The following is a 12,901-nucleotide window of genomic DNA, read 5'->3' as shown; positions in this document are numbered from 1 at the left end:
GGCGGGGCGAGCGGGCACGCGCCGGCGGCCGCGGGCGGAAGGGCTTGTGGGTAGCGGCGGCGCGCGGCCGGAGACGGGCCGCCGCGCGGGAGTGCGTGTGAGGGGCGCGGGCCGGCGGGACTGCAAGGCGGCTGGAGGCGACCATGGCAGCGGCTTGGCGGCGGCCGTAGTCCCTCACGCCTGAGCTTCAGCCTCCCGAGGCCCCAGAGGGTGGGGCGGTCCGGGCCGCGGCGGTGGCGGCACCACTTCACCGCTCCCGCCCGCGGCGTCCTGCTGGAGCTCGCGGCGGACCAGCGGACCGGGCGGCGCGAATCTGACTGAGGGGCGGGGACGCCGTCTGTTCTCGTCGCTCCCGGCCGGGCCGGGCGGGCCCCTGGGAGCAGCCCCTGGGCTCTGGACCGGCCCGGAGACCCGGAGCCCGAGCTAGAGTCGGGCGGTGGGCCCGGGCAGAGCCCCGCCAGGAGCCGGTGGTTCGGGGGCGGCGCTAGGCCCCGAGGCTGCCGGACCCCAGCGCGAGGAGCCGGAGTGCGGGCCCGGCGGTGGCGGCATGAGCCGGCCCCCGCCGACTGGGAAAATGCCCGGCGCCCCCGAGACCGTGCCGGGGGACGGGGCCGGCGCGGGCCGCCAGAGGAAGCTGGAGGCGCTGATCCGAGACCCTCGCTCCCCCATCAACGTGGAGAGCTTGCTGGTAGGTGGCCGGGGCCTGGGAGCCCTTCCCGCTCCAGCTCATACCTCAGATCCCCCCCCTGCCACCCCTCTGTGCCCATCCATCCGTGGGGTGGGGGAGGTCTCGCCCCACCCCGCCCAGCTTCCGGCAGCTGAGGCCGGAGACCAAACGCTTCTGCGACTAAGTTCCAAGAGTAGTGACCCGCCTTTGATTCCTCCCTTCTGTTATACCTCCTGTTGGAGCTGGTGTCATCCCCGGCTGTTCCTTTCTTCCAGCACTGGGAGGAAACACCTCTCTTTGCCTTCCGCCTACCCACTCTGGGGAGGTAGGGTGGAGGACGGGCCATTCTTCATACACCAGACTAGCCAATTTGAAAGAGTGTCATGCTGCATGGGGACTTGGGTGCAAGCTAGGGAGAAAGAAACCTGATGCTGTCCCTATTGGAAATACTCACCTGGGGTACATGACAAAGAGCTGCCCTCACTTTCCTTTTAGTTTGAAATCCTGGAACACATAGCTAAAGTTTTGTTGTTTTTCATTGTCTTTGGACACTCCGTAATTGCAGTTTAGAACATTTTAATTTCTGTAAATTTAATGTCCTGAGATTATTGTGCCAGAGCCAAAAAATCAGTCTGAATCGTAGAGTGGAATAAATCTCTCCCCTTCATTGTATCTCTTTACAAAGACGGCCTTTGAAATCCAAATTAATAGCCAAGTAAAGGCTGCTAATTGGCTCTTGATTAAGAAAGGAACATGTTTTACAAATTAGAAATGCACAGTAGAATGCTGGCTTATTCCTTATTTTTGTTAGGATTGACAACAGTATTTCGCAGACAGTTTGGTTAGTGTGCATTTATGGGAAAAAATGGTGTCGACTTTTACCCTGGGGAAAAGAAGAAAGTGAAAAAGATGTTCTGGATATTAAGTTAACTCTGGAAGACTTGAATTAGGGTGGGTGATCCTTAGATCCTTTAGACATTCTGTGCCAGAATGCAGATGTTCAATTCTAGTCCTTGCTGGGATAAACCTAGTCACTATGTGATGAGAAAAACTGTCTCTCCTCCCTTTCCAGGGACTGACTGACTTTTCTTCAGAGGCTGTCGGTTATCCTTTGAGGTTTCAGGAATCATTTGCAGAGTGACTCAGTCCTGTTTTGCCAAAATGCAGGAACTGACTGAAGAGTGTGTGTCTTTCTGTGCAATGCACAGAAGGCAGTGTGATGTACTGTATTTTATCATATGTGTTTGTCTTTTTTTTTTTTTTTTTCTGATTTTCTGGTTCGTGTGTTCTTCCTGTCTTCTCTTGGGAGCATGACATCTTGGACAGTCTGTGGAAGTCTTTAACTGGGACTAAGATTGGTTGCATGGAGGGCATGGATTTTCCTAGGCTAAAGCAGAGGCTCTGGGCTTCACTCCCAGCATTTTCACTTTGGTATTTTGCTAGCAAAACTTTGACCTAAGGCCAGAAAATTCAGTTAAAAATAGTGCAGCAAATCTCAAGTATTCATCAAGTTCATACTCAATCCCAGATAGAAATTTTTTATACTTCTCTTTCATCTTTTGGGTCTTTAGTGATATTAATCATAATTATTAGGGTTATTTTGAACTTGAGCCTGAGGTGTTTATACATGTACCACGATCATACCTTTTGTTTTATTAAAATATTTTCTAAATTATTAAAATGAATGCTATTTTAAAAAATGGAACATCATGTGCTTATTGAACAATTTAGTCCATTCATTTATTGAGTGCTTAATATAGCCAAGGTACACTTTTATTAAGGTAACATATTACTGGTACGAGAGTTGACATCACTTGGTGATGACTTGATAGACTCTGTTATTGCTGCTTTTAGTTGATTACATGTTATGGTTGTGAGGTGCAGTAAATCTTACCAAGTCAAAAAGTGTCCCTTACTCTTTGGAGCACAGTTCCTGGTGCCTCTGTTGCAAATTGATAAACTGAAAAAATTTCTAAAAAGCATTTTATAATAAATTCATTTTAAAGTATGTATATTTAATTGTATGAAATATTAGAACAAATGAAGTTTTTCATTGTGGTAGCATATACATAACATAAAATTTACCATTTTCAAGTGTACAGTTCAGTGGCATCAAGTACATTCACATTGTTGTGCAATGGTTACCACTATCCATCTGCAGAATCTTTTCATCTTTCCAAACTGAAACTGCAAATTAATCGTTAAAAGAATGTTATAAAAACTTATATTTCCTGAAATACTGATGAAATAATTGCTGGTATGACCTTAAAGGTTTGAAACGTTACCATTTAGGTTCCATTTTACAATTGATCATTATTTTACTGCATATGGCATTTCTTTTGGTTTTGCTATAGAAAATAAGTGTTTTGACTTTAACAGAGAAGACTTAAAGGAATATAATCTAACACAAACACAGCCATGAAATTTAGTTACTTCATCCAGGAGCTCAGAAAGTACCACTGAAAATTGTACATTGCCTAAGATGACAAGAGGAAGAAGACGAAGTATACCAGCAGTTACTGTGCAATGTTTTTGGTAGGCTGGGCCTACAAGATATGACAGTTACATGAAATAACATGTAAAGTGCTTAGCTGAGTGCTTGATAGTTATGCTCATTGAATTAGTTCACCTATGTGTGCATTAGGCGTCTTTTTAGTTAATTGCTTTAAATTTCCTTTTAAAAAGGAAAATGGTTTTATTTGCAACTATTTCTTGCAACATAATTTTCAGTGAGTAGCATTATCATTTGAGTTTTCCATCAGAAAAGTTCTAACAACCATTAAGCTTAGATAGAGCTGGATTCCAAGACTGTATTAGTGTGCAGATGACATTATCTTGTTTCTCTGCAAAAGCTCATTGCTCTGTGCAGGTCCTTAGATTAATCTGAAGAGAATAAATATTAATATATATCTTTTGTGGTTGTAGATTGTGAGCTGCTTGTTATTAAAAATAGAGTTTCAAGAGAGGTTTGCTTCTGTAATGCCTTTTTTTTGGAGGGGAATCTTCAGTGATATGCTTTTGTAGTGTTTGAAACCTTTGGGTAAATACCTGTGTTTTGTTGTCAAGACTCAGCTTCTCAAACTGCTTACCTATTATGGTAAAAAGAATTGTGTTTTAGTGTTATGCTGGAAAGATGTCTTTCTAAAAGTCTGTGCTTTTGATTTATTTTACTCTTTCAAAGAGTAAACAGTCATAATAACCTGTAGGACTCAGGCTTGGGTAAACTGTTACTTAAGACTTGTGTGGATGGGCAAAGATGATTAAAAATTCCTTTACAATTTTCTGTGGCGTAGAACACAAAACACTTGATTTGATCAATTTCATTATACTTTTAAACTATATGAAAATATTTCTTATGGTGATTAGACTCAGCTTGCTGGTTATTTGCCTAATTAGAATAAAATTGTGTATTTTTTCCAACTATGTAATAATTGAGTGTATTATAAGTATATAATAACAAAATACAATAAAAGTTGAAAAATTGTTTTATATATTGTGGGTGGATTGAGGATTTGCCATTTATAGCATAAAGGAGATTAATTTTCTTTAAAACTTGCATTTTGATAGTTAGGAAATCTTTAAAGAAAATGAGTTATTTAGGGAGTTGTTAAAAAAAAGGTGATATGTGGAACTTATCTGTTGAGGGAAAGTTGAACCTCTCTGCATGTACAGGTCTACAATGTCTTATCCACAATTCTGATATATAAAAAGCTCTGAAAACAAAGTTTTTGGTAAAATTTATTTGATGGTGACATCTGACCTGATATTCTGACATTAGAATATTTGTAGTCCAGTCATTCCTTTTGGTGTAAATAGGAATAGCTTTCAATGGAGAAATATTAATGTGTTTGATTTCAGCGTGCTGCCCCAGATTCCCAGGAGGGTTTTGGGGAATATACAGTATACGTACTGTGTTACCATTCTAAAATCCAAAAAATTCTGAGTTCTGAAACATCTTGTCCCTAGAGTGAGGCCAGCGTAGACTAAGGAAATGTAGACTTACATACACCTGAATAGTTGTGAACAAATAGTGGATAATTATCTTGAAGCTTAAGTTTTTTATTTTTCTTTTTGCTGAGTTTTGATCAGATAGCCCTCTTTTTCTCATTTTGAATTCTGAAATATTCTAATCATTAAAAGAATGTAGCATACAAATACAAGTTATGAAGCATAAAAAGCAAACATTGATGAAATCACACAAGCTAGTAAACGGAACACTGGCCTATTGAAGTAACCTGCGTGCTGCTGCTGGCTTCAGTGTTCCTACATTCTCTCCCATCTGCCACCCTGAAAATTTTGTTTCTTTTCTTTATTTCATAGATTATTACATTTGTGTGTATCCCTAGATGATATTGTTTGGTTTTACTTGTTTTTTTAACTTTATGAAATGTCAACATTTGTATGTATGCTTTTATGACTTGCTTTTTTTCACTCAAAATTGTGTTTCTAAGATTCATTCACATTGTGGTTTATTCATATTCTCTGCTACCATGAATCAATGTAGCTTCAATCTACTTGATGGATATTTAGGTTGTTTTTCATTTTTTTGGTATTATGGAAAGTATTGCCAGGAGTATTCCTGGAGCTCATATGAAGAGTTTCTATAGACTAGGGTATATAGGTGGGAGTGGAATTGGTGGATTTTAAGATATGCTGTGTTTGACTTAACACAATGGATAGAATTTAATAGTTTAAAATTTCCTCCAATATTTTATTATGAAAAATTTCATAGTATAGTAAGGGTGAAAGAATTGACAATAAACATCCGTATACTTACCACCTAATTAATGTTTTGCAATATTTTCTTTATTACATTTATCCATCACTTTATCCCTCTATCAGTAACATCATTTATTGATTGATTGATTGATTGATTGAGACAGAGTCTCACTCTATTGCCCGGGCTGGAGTGCCATGGCATAAGCCTAGCTCACAGCAACCTCAAACTCCTGGGCTCAAGGAATCCTTCTGCCTCAACCTCCCAAGTAGCTGGGACTACAGGCATGTGCCACCATGCCCAGCTAATTTTTTCTATATATATTTTTAGCTGTCCAATTAATTTCTTTCTATTTTTTGGTAGAGACGGGGTCTTGCTCTTGCTCAGGCTGGTCTTGAACTCCTGAGCTCAAATGATCCACCCACCTCGGCCTCCCAGAGTGCTAGGATTATAGGCGTGAACCACCGTGCCCGGCCCCATCTTTTATTTTTGAGTCATTTAAAGTAAGTTGAGATAATAGTACATTTCACCTTTAAACATTTAAGCATGCATTTAATTAAGTAGAGTTCAATATTTGTTTAGATATTTTAAAGGTTAAATTTATGTGCAATGAAACGCACAAATCTTAAATGTACCATTGAAGAGTTTTGACAAATGCACATACCTGGGTAATGCAAATCCTTATCAAAATGTAGACCATTATTACCAACTCAGAATTCTCCCTCACATGCCTTTTCAGCTAAGTCCATACCCCATTCTCTTAGAGACACTCTTCTGATTTTTTTTTTTTTTTGCACTAAAGATTATTTTTGGTCTTTTCTAGAACTTCATACAAATGGAATCATATATACTTTTTTGTGTCTGGCTTCTTTAGGTTAGCACAGTTTTGGAGCTTCATCCACATTGTGTGTGTCAGCAGTTTATTCCTTTTTTAATGCTGAGTTTTATTCTTTGTTATATATGAACCCCAGTTTAGCCATCTCCTGTTGATGAACACCGGGACTGTTTTCTGTTACTGTTTTCAGAATGTACAGTGGTCCCTTGGTATCTGCAGGCGATTGGTTCCAGGACACTCTTTCCATCTTCCTCCCCATTCCAAAATCTCAAATCCTTTGTATATTAATAAAATGGCATAGTATTTGGCATATAGTGTATACATGTCCTCCCATATACTTAAATTGTCTCTAGGTTACTTATAATACCTAATACAGTGTAAATGCTATGTAAATAGTTACTGTATTATTTTTTAATTTGTATTATTATTTACTATTGTATTGCTATTTTACATTTTTTTCCAAATATTTTCAATCCATGGTTGGTTGAATCTGAGGATATAGAGGGCCTTCTGTATTATATTCTTTGACTCTTAATACAGCTGCTGTGAACAATCTGTATTAAGTCTTTGTGAGGACGTTTTCATTTCTCTTGGGTAAGTTAAATACCTTCTGGTAAGATTGCTAGGTTATAGGGCAGATATATGTTTACTTTTTAAGAAGCTGCCAGATCTTTTTTTGAAGTAGTTATACCATTTTACACTCCCACCAACAATGTATGAGCATTCCAGTTGCTCCACGGCCTCCCAAACATTCAGTCTTTGAAATTTTAGTCATTCTCTGGGTGGGTAGGGATATCTCATTGTGATTTTAATTTGCATTTCCCTGATGACTAATGATGTACTTTTTCATGCACTTACCAGTCATTTGTATATCTTCCTTTATGAAGCATCTGTTCAAAGCATCATATCTCCATTTTTGCCTATTTAAAAATTTGGGTCATTTATTTCTTTATCATTGAGTTGTAAACATTCTTTATATATCTTAGATATATAAAGGGTTTTATATATAAAGAAAAAACTCTCTGTCAATTGTGTTTTGTGAATGTTTTTTCCTAGTCTGTGGTATCTCTGGTTTTTTGTTTTTTTTGTTTTTTTTTTTTTTTGAAACAGAGTCTCACTCTGTTCCCCGGGCTAGAGTGAGTGCCTTGGCATCAGCCTAGCTCACAGCAACCTCAAACTCCTGGGCTCAAGTGATCCTCCTGCTTCAGCCTCCCTAGTAGCTGGGACTGTAGGTATGCACCACCATGCCTAGCTAATTTTTCTATATTTAGTAGAGATAGGGTCTCGCTCTTGCTCAGGTTGGTCTCGAACTCCTGAGCTCAAACGATGTTCCTGCCTTGGCCTCCCAGCGTGCTAGGATTACAGGTGTGAGCCACAGCACCTGGCCAATCTCTTGTTTTTTTAATCAGAATTTTTTATGGTTACTACTTTTTCTGCCCAAGTAATTGTTGCCTATCCACTTATCACAAAGATGTTCTCCTTTGCTTTCTTCCAGAAGCTTTATGGTTTGACTTTTACATTTAGGTCTAGGATACATTTTAAGCCACATTTAATGTGTGGTGTGAGTTAGGGGTTGAGATCAATTTTTTTTCCATGTGACTATCCAGACTATCCAGCACTGTTGAAAAATATTTTTCTTTTCTCATTGGCATCTTTGTTAAAGATCAGTTTACTGATAGGTGGACTTTTTATTTGCATTTCTACCACATTACAAACTACATCAAATCCTCAGTTATGGTTTTGTTTAACCCAAGATCTGTTCAAAGTCATTTCTTTTTAGTTTTATCTGGACCTGAAGGAAATGGGCAGCCAACCATGGCTGAGACAGGGAAACAGATTTTATTTTTTGAAGTAAAGAAAGATTTGCCACTTTTTAAATTATAAAAATAATGTTTTTATTGTAGAAAATTTAGGAAATATAGAAAGATTTAAATGCTAGTAGCACTTATCTGCAGTCTCCCTTTGCACCTCCCCCCTCAGAGATAACTACTCTTTAAATTAACATTTTGGTGTATATATCTAAAAAAAAATTAAAAATACTATACATGGGCTTGTCATTGCTTTTTTACACTTAATGGTGTTATGTAGTCAAATTTATCTTTTAACTGTAAAGTGGTTTCTGGCTTAGGTGTCATGCTTAGGGAATTCTTCATTACCAAGATTATATCATATAGCTGACTTTTTGTACTCTTATGGCTATATTTTTATTGGTATTTTGATTCCATTTGGAATTCTGATGGAAAGTATGAAGTAGGGGTACAAAAATCTTATCAGGAGAGTTTTCTAAGCATTAGAATTTCCAAAATATTAGTTGGGAGTCTCTGTTTATTATATTTCTATATTATACTTTCTATTTGGAGAGTGGTGGTTGGGGTGAGAGAGGGTAATGATTATAGATTTGGTCTCTATTTGGGCCTCTTGAGTTTCTCCATGGAAATATTACCCTACAAGTATACTTAAAATGCTCATCTGTGATGACATTTAAAAATATGTATATGGGCTGTTAGTGATAAGGGTTACTGATGAAGAGAATGTGGATGACTCAGTGCAACTTATTATAGCTTTTAAAAATTATGCAAAAGAACATTTTCCATTGGTGGGCTAGCTTATTATATGAAACTTAATATTTAAATTGATATGAAATCATAGTGCATTTGGGACTCCACTAAAACTGTCCTCACTTTGTCCTTGATTGGAGTCATTCTCCTTTCCTCCTACCTGTACTTTTCCTTTAAAGTATGATTAAATTGTATGGATATTCTCATAAATTCTGTTGCCCCAAATGACCTTCACTTATCTTCTTGGAAAGCATTTGGGTCACAATAGTTAGCATTTCCCTGTGTGTGTGACAGAGGGAAATATTAGGATTCATTTTTGGTTCATTGTTGGTAATCTTTTGGGGAATGTGTCTAAATCCAAGGAAGATTTTATGATTTGTTGCTTTGTTTGATAAGGTATGGGTTGTTTGTTCAGATATCTAAAGTGCTTTATAATTTTTTCATTATAGTTGATTGACCACTTTGTATTCAATATCCAATTTTCTATATTCTCTAAAAGAGTTTCAGACTCTTTAACTATAAAGCAAATGATAGAAATTTTACTTTATAGACTGGGAACTAGTTTTTAGCATTTCATTATTGGGGTTGTTTTTCATGCTGTGGAAATAAATAGCAGAGCCTTCTCCAGAGATACTTTAGGTAGGAAGAGGCCAGAGAAGTGTTGGTATTATCTTAATTACCTAGATGATTGTGTTGAGGAATGCTTAATACACTATTATCTTCTTATATACTTCTTGACTTTTGAGTTTTTTATTTAATGCACAGAATACAAGCTCTTTTAGAGCATGGGTCTTTCTTTTTTTCTGTTGTGTTCTGTAAATACTTGTTGAATGAACTAACAGTTGTTTTTTAAACATCAGGAATGATAGCCTGTGGAAATATATCCCTACTTGAAGAGGTATTAAAGTATTCCCCAGATAAACATTTTGATATGTGTTCTTATCTAGCCATAGGAAGGAAGATAAGTAAACATTTGTATATTTAGGGAGGATGGGTTTAGAAATAGAATTATTTGAAGGTCATATAGGAAAAGTGAATTGTGATTGGGATATTTTCTAGATTGTGCTGAAAGTTTGTCTTGGAAAGGATTTAAGCTAATTTTACTCAGTGTTTTCGGTGAAGTAAAGATACCAAGTTTGGGCTGAACAGCCTTTATCATTAATATGTGTCATTTGTTCTTGTCCCCAGTGCTCCCTGTAATGTTTTTTTCTGGTTAAACACGTCCACTTCTTAAGTACCTAGGTATGCCTGTATTGGAACAGCACTTCATGAGTAAGGACAGATGAAATGCTGGTGCTGTGTTCACATGGTGAAATCCTTTAAAATGGCATATTGGCTATTATTAATAATAAGGCAATATTTATTAACAACATTAAAAACAAAGTTAAAGGACATTAGAGATTTTGATTAAGACTCAAGTGTCATTGCAAGTGTCATGATGAATGACTTGTGAAAAATCTTCAGATATTATCAAGCATTCTGATTGCTGACTTTTTTTTTTGAGACAGGACCTCACTCTGTTACCCTGGGTACAGTGCAGTGACATCATCATAGCTCACTGCAACCTCAAACTCCTGGGCTCAAGGGATCCTCCTCCCTCAGCCTCCCAAGTAGCTGGGACTACAGGCATGCGCCACCATATTAGCCTAGCTAATTAGCCTAGCTAATTTTTCTATTATGGTAGAGACCGGGTCTTGCTATGTTGCTCAGGTTGGTTTTGAACTCCTGGCCTCAAGCCATCCTCCTGCCTCAGCCTCCCAAAGTGCCAGGGTTACAGGCATGAGCCACTGTGCCCAGCCAGATTACTAACATCTTTATTTGGCTTTAAACTGTTTAATGTTTGTAATAGTGTTTTTTCTAATAAATGCAAATGCTTAATTTTTTGTGTTCTCTTTGCACCATGTTTAAAACAGAAAGAGTAATTTAGAGTTTTGATAGTTTTTCTTCTACATCTACTGGTGGTGTTTATTTAGCAGACAAAGAATAATAGTATCTTGCTTGTAGTAAGTTCTGATAATTATTGGTTGAATGAATAAATATAGCCTGTATATGTAGTGCAATTGACAAGGCATGTTTCAATCTCTTATTTGCTCTTAGAATCAGGTCTGAAATAAGTCTGGCAGTTGAGAGACAGCAGGTGTTGAAATAGGTATCATTGTTGATTAGCTTTGCTAATTATTTTCAACCTATTTATGTTATATTTTACATATCATAAGTCTCACCCGTTGTAAGTGTACAATTTAATGATTTTCAGTAAATTTATAGGGTTGTGTAACCATCACCACAATTCCATTTTTCTTAACCCCCTAAAATTCCCTTGTGTCTATTTGCAGCCAGTCCTGACTCCCAACCCCAGGCAACCACTGATCTGCTTTCTGTGTCTATAAATTTATCTTTTCTGTAAATTCTGTATAAATGGAATCATACAATATGCAGTCATTTATACCTGGCTTCTTTCACCTAGCATAACGTTTTTGAGGTTCATCTGTGTTTTAGCGTTTATCAGTATTATGTTCTTTTTTATTTGCTGAATAATATTCCATATATTGTTCCATACATGTGGCACATTTTGTTTACAAATTCATTGTATGTGAGGACATATATTTTCATTTCTCTTGGGGAGATTCCAGGGAGTGGGATTGCAGGGTCATGTGGTAAGTTTACTTTTGAGAAATTGCCTACTGTTTTCCAAAGTAGCCCTGCCATTTTACATTCCCACCAGCAATGTGTGAGGGTTCCAGTTTCTCCATATCCTCACAGAACACTTGGTATTATTTATGTCTTTGTGATTATAGCCATTGTAGTGCATTTTACTAATGACAAATGATGTTGACTACGGTTTCATTTGTTTGTTAATTTTGTTTGTTCTTTTGATTTTTGCTGATGTGGCATAAATGTGGTCTAGTTTGAATCAGTAGATTTAAATTATTTTTTGTTTTTGTGCAAAAAGATAACGTGATAATCAACTGGTAAAGGAGTTTTATTTAGTATATCACAGGCCAATTCCAATGTTTAAAAATAAAATACAAATAAATACAGATCAGAGCCTTCTTGCGTATTATCCAAGATACAGTGTCCTTTTCAAATGTAAAAATAGCTGCTTATGTGTACATTAATATCAGGTCGTGATCACTGTTTTGCCTTGTATTTAAGTATGATTCTTCTAGAAGTCATTCTTAAAATATGTGTATTGAAATTACAGTTTTCCCTTTAGCCTTAGTTTAGATCATTCTAATTATTTTGAATTTTTATTAAAGATAACTACATGTGGGACTTTTTTTTGAGCAGTGAAGGAAAATTTTAGAATAGAATTCTTTCAGTATTTAAGATGCTTCTCTAATATATTAAAGATAAATTTGAAAAGTTTTTGGTTGTAGTGATAATTATTTTTCTAAAAGGAGAGTGCATTAACACAGTTGAACTTTGATGTCTGTAAGATCGAGTAAAAATGTGTTTTTGTATGTTGAAATCCCTGTAAAAGTATTTAATGTGAAAATACTAGTATGATTTTGAAAAATGTTTCACTCTTGAGATGAACTTAATAGAGTTATAGTTTGTGGCACTTTGGGGTCTTACACATTTAAATATGTATGGCCATATTTTATTGTGTTTTACATAGTAAAGTTGAAGTTGAATGGTTGAAATGGTGTGTTATGATCGACTATTTTGCATCTGTTCAAAGAATCAAGATTTAAAAAATTTTTCCTTGTGAATCATTAGATTTCACCAAGTGCTGCTAACAGGCCATACATCAGCATCTATAGAATTAGTAAAGATGAGAGGAAAAGAGTTCAAAATTATGATTTTCTTTCAGAGAAAAAACATAGCAAGTCAGAAATTAGGGGAAGAGATAATGTAAAATACCACTATTGCAACTATTATAAATTTAGAATAAAATTGATTTGGAGTTAACTAATATTTGGAGTTGCTTTTAAGTATCTAAATATGAACTTTGAATTTTTGCATGGACTTCTTAATGATAATATGTCTCAAAATATAACCACACATTGAATGTGCAAATGAAATAATGGTGACCCTTTCCCTCAACCTTTAGGTATATGGTATGATCCTGTGTTAGTTACATTCAGTGTGAAACAATTTTTTTGTTTTATATTTTTTCGAAC

At 37.1% G+C, this 12,901-nt stretch overlaps 1 protein-coding gene across 1 annotated transcript in view; it reads left to right on the top strand.

Moving 5' to 3' along the window:
* Nucleotides 1-431: 431 nt before the first annotated feature.
* The window catches only part of ROCK2 (Rho-associated, coiled-coil containing protein kinase 2), a 205,080-nt gene continuing 192,610 nt past the window's right edge, over nucleotides 432-12,901 (top strand). Inside the window, exon 1 of the mRNA XM_012648914.1 lies at nucleotides 432-688. Coding sequence (XP_012504368.1) covers nucleotides 548-688 — 141 coding nt within the window. The 5' untranslated portion in view covers nucleotides 432-547. The remainder of the gene's footprint in view (nucleotides 689-12,901) is intronic.

The sequence above is a fragment of the Propithecus coquereli genome, unplaced genomic scaffold (genome assembly GCF_000956105.1).
Source record: "Propithecus coquereli isolate 6110/MARCELLA unplaced genomic scaffold, Pcoq_1.0 Scaffold298, whole genome shotgun sequence".
Lineage (NCBI taxonomy): Eukaryota > Metazoa > Chordata > Mammalia > Primates > Indriidae > Propithecus > Propithecus coquereli.
This window is presented reverse-complemented; position numbering and strand designations above follow the sequence as displayed.